The sequence below is a fragment of the Thamnophis sirtalis genome, unplaced genomic scaffold, assembly GCF_051295495.1.
Source record: "Thamnophis sirtalis isolate CommonGarterSnake01/CBP01778 unplaced genomic scaffold, rThaSir2_p1.2 scaffold_5, whole genome shotgun sequence".
Taxonomy (NCBI): domain Eukaryota; kingdom Metazoa; phylum Chordata; class Lepidosauria; order Squamata; family Natricidae; genus Thamnophis; species Thamnophis sirtalis.
In genome coordinates, this window is record NW_028261385.1 from 66,279,187 (window position 1) to 66,293,738 (window position 14,552).

The following is a 14,552-nucleotide window of genomic DNA, read 5'->3' on the forward strand; positions in this document are numbered from 1 at the left end:
GCTGCAGCAGCTTCTTATTGCAGAAGTTTTAGAATCGTCATCTGCAATTCTGACTTTACTTCTGGGGTGGATGGGGAGAAGGGGCCATTGCAGAGATAAAATGTCAAAAGTCTTTTAAAGAAGGTTGGGAAAAAAGGTTTAATAGTATTTCCCCAGTCCAAATATTTTAGGCTGCAGCTATCTAATCCACAACCCACCAAACCTCTAGCTGTTAAAATTAACTATTTGGGGGTAAAGTGGTGGAAAAAATCAGCAAGATGATGGATGGAGCATTGGGATACGTAACTCATTCCCTTTGCACATGTGTCACACATTCCAGCTGCCATTTGCCTCCCCTCCCCCACACACGGCTGGTTAATACTGATTGAAGATTACAAGAATTGTCTTTTTTGTTTGAGGAGTATACTCCAGATTTAAACTAAAAAACAAGATTCTGAACAAATAGAAGGATTTCTTTATCTACTTAAGGGGATCTAAATTACAAAGTATGCTAAAAACCAGAGTCTAGTATGTATTTCTTAAAACTGCTTTCTCCCCATATACCTTGCAGATTGCATTCGAAATATCAAGCTATGCTTTTGAAATAAGAAATATGTTTGCTGCTTGATGGGTGGTATGAATTTAGCATTAGAATTAGAAACAAAGAGCCATAAAGGTCAGATAGAGGAGTGTATAGAGACATAAAATAAATTTATTCAGACAACTATAAAATCTGTTATCTGTCTATTCTATTATTTCCAGTTTTTAGTTGGAAGCTTTTTTGTTCTTGCTTAAACCTATGCAATTGTGTTTTTATTCCCTGTGCTAATAATTATTTCAGAAATGCAAATTGAAATGTATTAATTTTGATCATAATTTTGAGAAGCTTTGGTCGTGCATTGGTTGGAAAGCAATATTGCAGGCAAACTGCTGACTGCCACATGTTCGATCCTGATGGGAAGTAAGGTTGAATCAGCCTTCCATCCTTCCGAGGTTGGTAAAATGAGGACCCAGATTGTTGGGGACAATATGCTGACATTTGTAAATCGCTTAAACCAGGGGTGTCGAACTGGTGGCCCGCGGGCCAGATGTGTCACATGCAGGCCACACCTATCCCAACTCCGCAAAGGGGAAAACATCTTGATACATCATGTGACGGCAATGTGATGCTGGAAGTTTGACACCCGTGGCTTAGAGGGAGCTGTAAAGCACAATGGAGTAATATATAAGGCTAAAAAGTGTTATTTTCTAGAAATACTTTATTGTATAAGTGAGGGGCAGATTGCCATTTTGGATTTATTTTTCTTTCTTTCCCTTTCCCATTGAATAAAAGTATCTAGAAGATTAGGACATGATTTAAACTAGAAAATATTCCAGAGGCTAAAACCAAACATGAAATTACTCAATTATAATTGTACAACAGTGTTACAACTTTTAAATTCCTGTTGAAAGTACCAAGTCTCTTCAGACTGCATACTTTTCTCCTTTATTACATCAGGCTTTGACCCCTGTTGCTGGATTTCACTAGTCATGCTGGCTAAAAAAATATTTGGTTAATAGTGATGCTACTCTGAAGTGGTATTTAATGGTTACCTATCTGAATTAAACTTGCAAGTTTAATAAAGGAATATCTTATTAAATTGTATCATTTAATTTGAATATTATTTTTCTCCTTTTGCAGTAAATATGCTACTTTTTTGATTTAGAACGTGATTTAAAATTCCTTAATTAAATTAATTACAAGTTTTAGGAAATTGTGTCATGATATATGTAAACTAGTTAAAAAAAATGATTCAAGTAAGCAACCAAGAGCTTTTCCAGGGGCACTCAATTTCCTGGTTTTCATACACACAAAAAGTTATAAGCATCAATCAACCTCTTTTTATTGGCATCCTAATTGCAAATCCAGCATATTGTCAGATGTACAGTGTTAACTTTGAATTCAAGATTGGAGAAGACCATCACCTACTACACCTTACTTAAGGAGAAAACCTATTCGAGTACTTTATTAGGAGTGGGAAAAGATAAAATTCATTGATCCACATGCTTTGTATACAGTAGGTTATAACTCGAGTGATCTCAGTTTTTAAAAAATGATTGATTAGGTGATAGGGGAAAATAATCCTCCACTTAACAGCCTGTATAGGAACTGGAATGAAGCTGAAGTGAACAGTAGTGTAATAAGTGGGAAAAAATAAATACTGAACTAGTATAAAACAGCTTATATAAATCCCATGTTGCTACATTAGCTTCACGAAGAGAGTTTTTTTAAAAAACACCTACACACATAGAAAAAAATGATACAAATAGAAATTTCTATACTGAATCTTACTAAAGTAAAGCTTAGGAATATCACTGACATTGATTGCAGTGTTTAAATATTTGAAACTGTCTTTGGAACAGAGAATAAAAGGGGCTTAAAACACATTTAGTTATTGTAGATATAGGGGTTTATATCACATGATTAAAAGATTAAAAGTAAAGAAGTTGTGCTAAACATAGTTTCCTGGTTCATATGAGATTGCAATTCTAGTTGACTGGAAGATTATTGGTTTGTCAGTTGCAGTATTCAAAGTGACTTCATATGTAGCCTAAAAATGAATATATACGTTCAGTCTGATATTTTAAATGTAATCTTTCCAGCTGAGATGAGATCATATAAATTCAGCTTCTGTATCAAATAAAATTTATTTACTGAAATATTGTTTTATTCTATATATGCATAGATAGATGTCCAAGCATCAGAATACCAGTTCTGTTGACTCTGCACTTCATAGCAAGCAAAAAGAAAAAGCAACACTTTTTAAAAAAGTCTTCTCCAAAATACTGTATACAGTAACATTTTACTACCATGTTGTGATGTTGAATTGTTGTTTAAATGCAGGATCCTACTCATTCCTTTTATAATACAATTTAAGAACCAAGGCTTAACTTTTCTGTTGGCAAATGCTGTTTATTTTATAAACACAATCTTAATTTTAATTTTTGAGCATTTAATTTTAGCATTTCTATGAAAGTTGGATGCTATTGTAAAACTAACATTGTAAATATTAATAAATCCAAAAATCACATTACACTTTCAACACAGTTTTGTGCAGTGTTTAAATAATCTAACTTCAAGTTTGGAATCTAAAAATTATGAGTGATATAAAAAGAAAAGCAAATGAATCTATCAATTATTATCAGCTAGCTTGATAATTCATGCAGAATCTCAGGTTTACTAAATAAAGACAAAATGAGTATTTTACTTGTGTATTATTCTTCCAGTAAGTCAGGCTGCTTCCAAATGATTATATTTTTTCTAAACAACAGATGTTTGATATTGGGTTTTGGTTTGCTCTGAAACTGGTACTTAATAGCTTTTAATTTTTAATAAAGGGCAGAATTATGGCTAACTCACAACCACCTGATGAAACATGCAGCTTTTTGTACTACACTGAATTGGATTCTCAGCATTCTTTCATCCTTTAATCATATTATCTTGTCTGTTTGAATCCTTAAAAATTTTCAACTGGGAATTCTTTTTTTTAAAAAAAGTAGAAAACAAGAGTGTTTTCTTGCGTCACCAATGAATGACAAGGATGTATGCAGCAGCCATTGTATCCCATTTTCCACACTTGATACTAAGGGGGAGTTACTATATGCTCAGCAGAAAGTTCCTTCACACATTATATGTGCATAGAACTCCTTCACATATTGTTCAAATGTTATGCGGATGACAGATAGGAAGTGGAATTTGGGCATTCTGTGGAAAATCCTTTCATATACTTTTTCAACATATATATTTGTGAAGCCATTAGTGGTGAAATAATTGAAGTGACATGAAAGTAATCATAATGGAAATATCTGATTTCCATGCAGAACATTTCAAATAAGTAGCATCTATATGAAAGAGATCTATTGCACAATTGTTCACCTTAAATGCTATATACTCTAGCCCTGACATTTGCATCTATTTACTATAAATCTACATGGAGCCATCATGAAAAATAGAGAAAAAAGATGGCTCTTGGATAATCCCAGACACTGCTTCTTTGTTTATTCTTTCTCTCCATAACCAAAAAATCTATGTCTTATTTCTATGTTGCCCCTGTGATTGTAAGTTTCTCCTACAGAATGGTGCCCCACTGTTCCTATACTGGATATACAAATGAAACTGGCTGATGTCTTAATACATTAAAATGAATATAGACAAAATAAACTAAAATAATGACTTCACTAACTTTCCTACACTGGATTTACAAAAGATACTTGTTAAACTTTTGAAAAAATTTGTGATAAAAAGACAAGACAAAGAAAAGACAAAAAAATATCAAATTCTGGGGCATTATGTGAAGGGATTTAAAAACAAGACCCTTTCATTGTGGGGAAAACAGTAAGAAGAAAGAAACTTAACAATTAGGATTGTTAAAAGTAAAGGGAAATGAAGTTGCTTTCTTTGATCAAGGTATATATGCATGTGTGTGTGTATTCAACTCTGATAATCATTAAAGGACTTTTGTTGGTTAGGACTGAATAGGAAGGTTTTTAGGATCTGTATCCTAAAGAGATAAGTAATGGGAAAAAGAGGGATTTCTTAAAAATAATTTAAACCCATCATTGTTAAGAGAAGGTGGCAAGTTACTAAATTTATACCTGTTTTGATGAGGCAGGAAGGTAATTTTCTATTTTTTCTTTTATGCACTTCTTTTTTCTTAGTTTGCATTAGTTTTTATCTTTTTAATTGTTCATTTTTAATAAAATTATTCTTAAAAAAAGACACTTCCAAATTTTTGGACATGTTTCTCGGAAGAAGCCCTAAATATAAACAGCTGTATAAAACCATGTTTGAGATTTTTTGATGTTGACATCAAGGTGGCATGGCAGAGCTCACAGTTGTAATAATTTTTAAATCTTTGTTTAATTATAGAAAATTAAATTTTCTAATGGGTTTATTTGCTAGAGGCCAATTTATTTATAAAAGTATATCACACCTAAACTGGATGAGATGCTTCTGTTGTGAAAGAGCATAAATTGCACTGTGCTTTCCTTGGCATGGTGCAGCTTGTTACTTCTTGTTAGTTAGCATATATATATATCATAGTTTTTATAATATGAAAGTGTTTTCACAATGACTGCATGGATTAAGTCCACTTTATGGTGATAGGAAGCAGTGCTAAAATGATTAAACAGTCCAGAGCTTTTTAATGGTTGAGACAGATTTTTAAATGTGTCTTCTCTGGTTACTGTACAAATTTAAATGAATATAGCATTAGTAACTCAAAAAAGCAGGTGTTTTGCTTAAAATTCTTGATCTAAGATACACACAAATGAAACACGTAATTTCCTTTAAGTGCCTCTAACATTCTGTTAAATGTTATCTTTAAGCACAGTTGTAATGATTTTCTTTTTCTTTTTTAAAAAAAAAATAGTAAGTACTACTCTATAGAGGTGATAAATGTAATTGATATGATTGTACCATGTGTCAAACACAGGACCTGGTAATGCTATCAGCTCTTGAGAGTTGCAGCTTGGCTGAAGTCATAATGCAGAGATCCATGCTTACAAATGTAAGCACTTATTAATTCTTTCAAAATTGGAAAGGGCTAAGTAGAACATCTCTTGCAGAGATACAAGATGTGGGCTGCAATTCTGTGCACTAGCCTTCTCCAACCTGGAACTAACCACTTGGGGAATTCTAGAATCCCAGTCTATCTGGAGAGAGTGCTAAGTTGGGGAAGGCTGTAATATTTACCTGGAAGCACGTGTGATTGTTCGCAGAGCGGCTTATTTCTGAGAAGATAAATAGTAACTTGAAGCCTTGCAGCTTAAGTCAATCTCTTGCCTTCTGTTTGGAGCTCAGTCAAGTTGGTTATATTATCCCTGGTGTTAACATTCAAACCAGGGGTAGTCTGGAAGGGGAAAATGTATATTTTCTCTCTATGTACGTATAACTGCATGTACTAGTCTTCTCCAAACAAGGCACCTTCCAGAACTACGAGCTGCAGTCCCAGAATCCTCAACTGTGATCTGAGGGAATTCTGAGACATGAAGTCTGCACATCTGGAGGGCATTGAGGCTGGAAAAGGCTAGCATATATTGTGATCTGGCAAAGATCAGTCTGATCGTCTGCTGAATTTGGAGATAGGTACATAGATTTGAAATTGTTGAGGTAAATCTCACATAGTGCCCTGAGAGTAAGGCTAATCAGATTAACACTCTGTATTCTGTCAGTTTTAATGTCAAGCATACACCGACGACAAGAATGAAGTGAAAAGAACACTTGTTTGGACATTTTTTCCAACTGGTGATTCAGTATTGGAAATGTTCCAAACAGAAGCTGTAACAGAGACTTATTTTAGATAGGGCCCTTTTAAGTTGTTGGTTTTCATCTTTATTCGAAGCAGTTGTGAAAACAAGCGTTTGGGAACAGGAAGGTGAGAGCAATGATATCTCTGTCTGCACTAATTCTTTTAATACGGAGATGGATTTGAAAGGTGCCAGCTGTCTTCCAGAGTCTAGACTACACAAATCTGTTAGTTGGCCTGCAGATTAAATTGCATGGCTTAGTTCTGTAATGCAAAAGAATCAATATCCAAGGCAGTATTCCTATAGTTGTGAAACTTAGCATAGGAAAGTTACCTAGACTAGGCTGAAATAGAGTAGACGTTGAGGCAAGACATGGTGTTATGTTTACTGGCTAACCAGTCCTCCTTTTCTTTCCTTCCTTCCTTCCATCCAATTGCCTGCTGCTTCTATCTGGAAAAACCACAACAAATAACAGCAACAGCAGTTGCAGGCTCAGCATCTTTCTCACGGCCATGGACCTCCAGTGCCTCTTACTCCACACCCATCAGGACTTCAGCCTCCTGGGATCCCTCCACTTGGAAGCAGTGCTGGCCTTCTTGCCCTCTCAAGCGCGCTGGGTGGGCAGTCTCACTTGGCAATAAAAGATGACAAGAAGCATCACGATACAGACCACCACAGAGGTGAGAGGCATGGGAAGCCTGATTAGGACGTTTCAAATAAGTGTTCGCACGTTGCTGAAAATTGTGGGCATCTCTAAAGAATTCTAAAGAGCTATTTAGAATGAAAACCAAGAACAATTATAATGCCAAACATTAAATATCCTGCATTTATATCATTGAAACAAAATTTAGCTTGAGGTACTTAGATTTTGAACCTGGAGTTCACTAGGATTCTCCTGCTTTGATGAAATGCAGGTCCTTATAACATCCCTACAGATGCTTAGTTGTAACCTCAGTGGCCAGCACAATATTGTGGATGATCATTACACGAGAATAAGTGGGCAATATTTTTGTTTCTTTTTTTAATTAAAGAAAGAAATCTCTTAACGGAAAAGGGGGCAAGAGGTGAAAGGGTGGGCAAATGAAGAATTAAAAAAAAAAACTGAGTTTGAATGAGTTGAAATGAAAGGTTTTAAGCATTGCTCCTTTTTTGTAGTTTTGTTTAGAACACCTTTAAATATTGGGCAAATTGCACTTGAATAATTTTTTGAAGAATAAAAATTAATTTATTCTGTCATGGAAAGAACTAGGCCTTGTGTATGGTTAAATTGTAAATCATGTTTACAAAATGTAATTTTCAGGAAATCACTGTATTAGGAATGTGCAATGACTTATATAAATAAAAGCCATTTTAAAACTGTTTGCGGCTTGTGTTCTAATTTCTTCCCCCTTTTTATTTCTGTTCTTGCCTCTGTGTCTGAACGGGCATGTCTGTGCATTTCTTGGTTACTACGGGAACAGACAGAGATCCAGGCACAGTAAGTACCAATATTCCTGCTAATGTTAACATTTTCATAATTACGGTAGTTGATAGCCTAGATATTCACCTTTTCTTCCCTGTAGACTTACTTTCTGCTTCTCTCTCTTAGTTTAGATAATGGTCACAGTTTTTCCTATTTGGACACCTCAAAATTGGGAGAATTTAAAAAAAATACAATTTATTTTTAATAGCCTTTGTGGCTATGGGGATAAAATCCTTGTAAACTAATCCGGTTTCAGGACACAGCTTTGCTAATTCAATAACTAATATGTGCTTGGAAAACAATATCAGCTATTATATGGTAGTCACCAGGAATGAGAACATTTTGATAATTTTATCTTCACAAACCTGACTCTTTTAAGTGTGTGATCAGACATTACACATCTAATTAACATAGAACTACCTATGTTAATTCAAAATTTGTCATTAATTAAAAAATAAATGTCTTGTTATGTATAGTTTGTAATATCCTTTTCAAGAGTTCCACTGTTTTAAAAAATATTTAAGAAAACAATAATATGCATCACATGTCCTATAAAATTCCTTGGGCAACATAGAACAATACTATTCAAGGAGTCATCCTCTTTTTTTATAATTTGGCCTTATTTAGGTAACATATGTGTGGTAGTTACACCCTCTGGACAATTATTATATTGAGTTACACATTTTATAGTTTTTATTCCAAAGAGATTGCTCAAAGCTTTTATTCTGGTTTGAAAGTGGTTTTTGAGAGACAAAATTAATGTGCTCCTCTGTCTTCACATACCTTTTTCAGAGTAGAACATGAATGCTGAATTTTAAAGTGTGGGATTTTAAAGAAAGAATCAAGATTTTATGAGTACACATCCTATTAAAGTTAGGTTTTTCTCCATCATTGTCTTCAAGGCCACTCTGATTCCATGGTGACTCTGGGCAGCTTATAAATTAAAATTAAAACAAAAGTTATAAGAAGAAGAACAATAAGATACCTGTAAATGTTAATAATTATTGTTTATGTTTCCTAAAGAGATAACAGATGAGATGGGCAAAAAGAATTTTGCCTGTTGTCCTCCATGGGGAGGTAGGCTTCTCAGTCCAATCATATACTTTGAATTCTGAGTTTGCACCTGATAGAAAAGTGAAGGTGATAAATTCTACTGAATTTATACCCTTTTGCACCCTCTTATATTAGAGTGAAGTTGTAAATTTGAATGATCTGTGAATGAATGATTGTAACTGGAGGACCACCAGTAGAGGTAGTCCTCAATTTACAACCATGACTGAGCCTGCAATTATAGTATAGTGTTATAAAAGAATATTTGTAGCTCAAGATTGAACTGTGGGGTCCTTGGTGGTCTTTGAGCTTGGTAGTTTTCTTGTAGATGGTTCATTACCAAACTAGGTAGCATCAATGCACCAACTACAGTCATATTTTGTGATGGTCATTAAACAGGTCACAATGTGGCCAATTTCTGAGTGTCCAAAATGTGGTCATGTGATCGTGAGGGGGAGGTGGCTGTCATAACTTCAGATTTGGGTAATTAAATCCCTTTTGCAGGGGGGTGTCCATTGTAATTTCAAACGTGAGCAATCATAAGTCAAGGACTGCCTATGTATGGTTTCCTTCAATTGTATCTTAATCTTAACTATTGTGTTAGCAGGAATCAATTTGGTATAGTGGTTAAGGCACTAGGCTAGAAGCCAGTTTTAGTCCTGCCTTAGGTATGAATCCAGCTGGGTGACCTTGGGCCAGTCACTCTCTCTCAGCCCTAAGAAAGTGGCAGTGGCAAAACACTTCCGAAATGTTGCCAAGAAAACTGTGTGAATTTGTCCAGGCAGCCACCAGGAGTCAAAACTGCCTTGGAGGCCCCTAAAAAAGTTATCTGTAACCAGATTAAAGGAGAAGATAGAAAAAAGATATATAAAGTTAGAATAACTCCCTATTTCATGTATACTTTCCTTGTATATAAAATTGGGTTAGTTAAGAAAAACTGATAAAACTCTAAAACTGCAACTTTTCTTTTATTAAAGAAAATAACAGTCAGTTGAAAAGATACTTTGAGTGGAGTGGTTGTGTTTTTAGGATATTTACCAATATTATAGCACATTGAGAAAAAAAAATTGATATAAAAAAGTCTATTTGGAATATTCCCACCTTATGGCAGTAGTATAGTATGAAATGTGACAAAATGAGCTTTTCTGATCCTCTTCTAAGGTGTTGGACAATAGCTTCCCCATTGGTCATGCTAGCTGGACGTTCTGGCAAACACTATCTTGAGGAATGCTGATGCAGAGAAAATGTACTAAATGGTCTGTAATAAAGAGATAACGTTATATGCGGTGAAGAATATCAACAGGAGATTTGAGCTGTGTATTCCCTAATGCATCTGTATTATTTTGATAGCTTGTGTAAAAGCCGCCTATCAATCCTTTCCCTTAACTACCACCTTAGCATGAAAAAAATGTGTACACTAATGCTATGCATAAGAGTTGTAGTTTCTTCTTAGACCAGTTGTTTTTGGCACTGAAATCGAACCAAGCATGGTAAAATTTTAAAAAACCCACACAAAATAAGTTCTCCCTCTCTACCAAATCATCTTAAGTGATTCTCCATACTTCCATATTCCATTCATTCTTTGTTGTTTTTCAAGATCATGACTTATAGCTAAGTAGCTAACTATTCAAATGATTCTATGTCACTGCAGCAATTTTAAATAAATTACAGAAAAAATATTTCCAATTTATAAGGTATATGACCTTTTCAGTTAGAAGTATTTTTAAAGACATTTTTATAAAGTTCAACAAAGACAGGACCCTCTCCTTTTGCCTCCAAGGGGCATTCACATACAGTGGGAGCCATTGCTAAGATTAGTGCTTAAGTATCCACTACTTCGGCTGAGTACTGTAAGTCTACAGATTGATTTTGAGGAAGCTAAACAAAGTAGGATGTAGTTAATATTTGCCTAGGAGGCCTCCAGAAATTGTAGACTACACTGGGAAGCAAAAACTATATTGGATGAAGTTGGTATAGCTCACTGCCTGGGTTTATTTTTTTATTTTTTTGTCTCTTTGCCTTTCTTTTCTGGTTAACACTCAGGACAGTTAACCAAATTTAAAACAAAAATGATATAAAAATATGGAACAATAAATATTAAAACCAGTCAGTCACCTTTGTTGAAAGAAGTGCTCCTTTAGTCCTTTCTTAAACACTGATAAGTATAACTCCAAGAGAATGCATTCCATAACCGAACAGAAAGCCTTCTAGAAAAATGAAATTTTAATAGTAGGACCACCTGGTGACTGCTTCCATTGATTTAATCTACAAGACAGATTTATAACAGAAAAGGTAGTCCATTAGGTAATCAGGCCTTAAACCATTAAACACTATAAATAGTATGCTGCTGACAACCAGTTCAGGAACCATATGATCCCTGTTTCTTGTATAGATCAGCAGGCTAACTATTATATTTTCATCAGTTGCAACTATTAGAGTCGTTTAAATGGTAGCTCCATGAAGAGCACATTGTAGCAGCCAAGACATAAATATCTATGATAATCAACATCTAGGTATGATCAATACCAAATCTCATCAGTTAGGGAGAATCACTGGAACAATAGATGTAATTGTTTGCTTGGCCACACCTATTTTCTCTAGATTTAATTTCAATTTGTTTTTAGCATCTAATGATATGACAAATCCATGGAGTTGCCAAGTGAGAAACTTGAGAGATTTTTTTCCTTACATGGCACTTCCCTCCCTTTTTCTATTGAGTTGTTTCTCCCTCTTGCTTCATCCCTATCCTTAATCTTCTTCTTCTTCCTCCTCTTCTTCCTCCACTTCTTCTTCTCCTCCTCCTCCTCCTCTGCTTCTCCTCCTCCTCTTTTGCTGAAAAGCAAAATAGCAATATTTGTGTATATGTGAAGATGGCTAACACATGTAACCTTGACTTTCATAAACTTGTTTCCTTATTTATATACAACTAGTTGAAAACCCGGTTCTGCATGATATTTGGAATGCTGACACCGGTATTCCCCGGGTATTTATTTATAGGGGGGAATTGTCCGGACCAAACATAATTTCTAATTTTGGATTTCCCCCCTTATCAGAGGAAGCCCCCTTGTGGAGTACTGTGAAGCCATTACCATGGCAACTCAACTGCATTGTACAGTAGAAGCCATTTTATGGCAGTACAATAGAAGTCATTTTAAGGCACAAAAGGCTGTATTTTAACAGAAGACAGACCTGAGAGGTGATAGGGGCATCTTACCCCCACAGTATTTTTTTCCAGAGAGTAAGTCATCTGTGTACCAAGTTTGGTTGAAATTGCTTGAGGCGTTCCAGAGTTATGCTGGAACATACATACACACACACAAACACACACATCCATTTATACACACACAGAGAGATTAATTTAAATAAGTATCAGTTAATATGTGAAGCTTTTAGATTATATACCCACAAGCAAACACATATAAAGGGTCACATGAATATATTCATTGAAGTATGAAGGAATCCGAAGGATTGGATTTAGGTGGAGATGGCAATCTAAATTAATAAAGTGGAGAAGATGGGTACTGCACAGAAACTAAGGTATTTTATTGGTTTTGTTTTATCTTGTCTGGCATGTCATCTTTTTTCTTCCCAGTCATTTTCCTTTTAGCTACATATGTTATGAACTACCAACATTAACACTACCACCCATGTTACAATAATTTTAAAACTGTGTAGAATGTTTAAAATCAAGCTGGATATTAGTAGTAGGCCAGTGAAGGCTTCTACTAAGAGTTCAGGCCTTGAATAATCAGCCGAGACAATATTTTCCACAAATAGAGAAAACTGGTTGTCCTTAAGCTGTTCAGAACACTAGCATCAGACATTTTGCAAGTTGATCTGTAGTGTGGTTAGGATGGAGGAAAATTGGATCAGATGTGCAAAGAGGACATTAGTGTGTTATCATGGGAGTGTGGTATTGATGCAAAACCAAGTAATGAATCTCTGTGTGAAATATCACTTGGTTAAAAAAAACATGTAATGAATGTTTTGGAATCTGCCTGCCTTCAAGAATAATTGCCATTATTCCACATTTACTTATTAAATTTAAATAGCCAACCATCTCACATATATCAGAACACTGCCAGAGGCTCAACAGGGTGTCTTCTTTTATAAATACCATAGTCCTCAACTTAGAACAATTCATTTAGTGACTGTTTGAGGTTAGGACGGCACTGAAAATAGTGACTTACAGCCATTTTTCACACACATGGCCTTTGCAGCATCCCCATGGTCATGTGATTTATATTTGGATGCTTGATAGCTGACTCATATTTATGATGGTTGCAGTGTCCAAGAGTCATGTGATCCTCTCTTGAGTTTTCTGACTAGCAAGATCAATGGGGAATCCAGATTCACTTAACAACCATCTTACTAATTTAACAACTACAGTGATTCACTTAAAAATGTGGCAAGAAAAGTCGTAAGATGGGCCAAAACTCACTTAAAAAGTTTCTCACTTAATAACATAAATGTTGGGCTCAATTGTGGTTATAAGTTGAGGACTTCCTGTATTATTTCCAAATGGATTTCCCTCCCCACCTCTAAAGAACAATCTTTCTCATTTTTAAATGTGACCCTTACCACTCTCCCGGCCTTCCGTAAAGCGACCAAGACCTGGCTGTTCCAGCAGGCCTGGGGCTGTTGATTGAAATCCAGCCCCACTTGACTGAATGGATGATATCTTATTTTAAATAATTGTATTTTTAATATTTTTATGTTTTACTTTTGTTGTGAGCCGCCCAGAGTCCCTAGGGAGTGGCCGGCATACAAATCTTATTAAAGGTAAAGTTAAAGTTTTAGATTTAAAGTGTATATTGCTTCATCACAGAAGTCATAACCCATTGATATGAATCAGTTTCATACAGCTTGATTTCAGTTTCCATTATAGAATTTCTATCTGGAGGACACGAAGGCAGGCAAGGTTTATGTAGTTAAGCTTAAGCAACTGCATGAAATCAATGGTTCAAAGTTTGCTTGCCTTGATGTGAAACAATCAACTGCGAGGAAATAGATTTTATATTGGAGAACATTATCAATATTATGTCTTTATATTTGGACTTTCCATTTCTGTCAGGATGCCAAGGCATTAACTGTTATCGTTTCTTGACTGAGAAAAGTGCATTTATATCTACTAGTGTTTATAGGTCTTATCAGAGCTGTGTCCCTAAGGAAAGTAGATGTGGCTGTTATAAAAATGATGGGATTGTTCTGACACATAATTTCCTCTTCAGTTGGGGAGAAATAATAATTGAATTGAAATATAGTCTACAACTCTGTGGGAGATTTTGTAGTGTGGAACAAAATTTCTGATGCAGAAGTAGAAAAAAAATAATTCCCATAGATGAAGTCAAGGTAGACAGTCTACACAAATGAAGGTTGCGTAATCTTCTAGAATGCGGTAGATTGATGCATTAAGTCATCCCTCGGGAACCTGTGTATTCCTCAAATCTCTCTTTCGATTCCTCACTGTCAGAACATAATAGATAATGCAGAATGGAAAGTGTATTTTTCTTAGATCATGAAGTCTTGTCAGATAGGCATTTGAGGGCAAAATAAGATGACCTGAACTGTGGATTTTAATATGAACTCAGCAACTAATTGAGCTTAGAGCCAGTTTTCAGTAATTGCATAACGCTGTATAGGTGTGAAGGAAACTGTTGTCCCAATACATTTAGGTAATGTGACTACCATTATTGCATCCATAAATAAACAAATAGGCTGGAGATCACAGAGCCCGAGCAATAAGTTACCTTGAGGTAAGAAGGGTGCTTAT

The 14,552-nt window shown here is 35.2% G+C and overlaps 1 protein-coding gene across 6 annotated transcripts in view; it reads left to right on the top strand.

The window, feature by feature from the left end:
* The window catches only part of TLE1 (TLE family member 1, transcriptional corepressor), a 78,102-nt gene that overhangs the window by 28,117 nt on the left and 35,433 nt on the right, over positions 1–14,552 (top strand). For 2 of the 6 annotated variants that reach the window (XM_014058832.2, XM_014058833.2), the window contains exons 7-9: positions 5,454–5,528; positions 6,743–6,947; positions 7,728–7,744. The exons of 2 other annotated variants lie outside the window; for them this stretch is intronic. In XM_014058832.2, the coding sequence (XP_013914307.1) occupies positions 5,454–5,528; positions 6,743–6,947; positions 7,728–7,744 (297 nt within the window). The remainder of the gene's footprint in view (positions 1–5,453; positions 5,529–6,742; positions 6,948–7,727; positions 7,745–14,552) is intronic. 2 more of the 6 variants (XM_014058834.2, XM_014058835.2) reach the window with 1 other exon arrangement.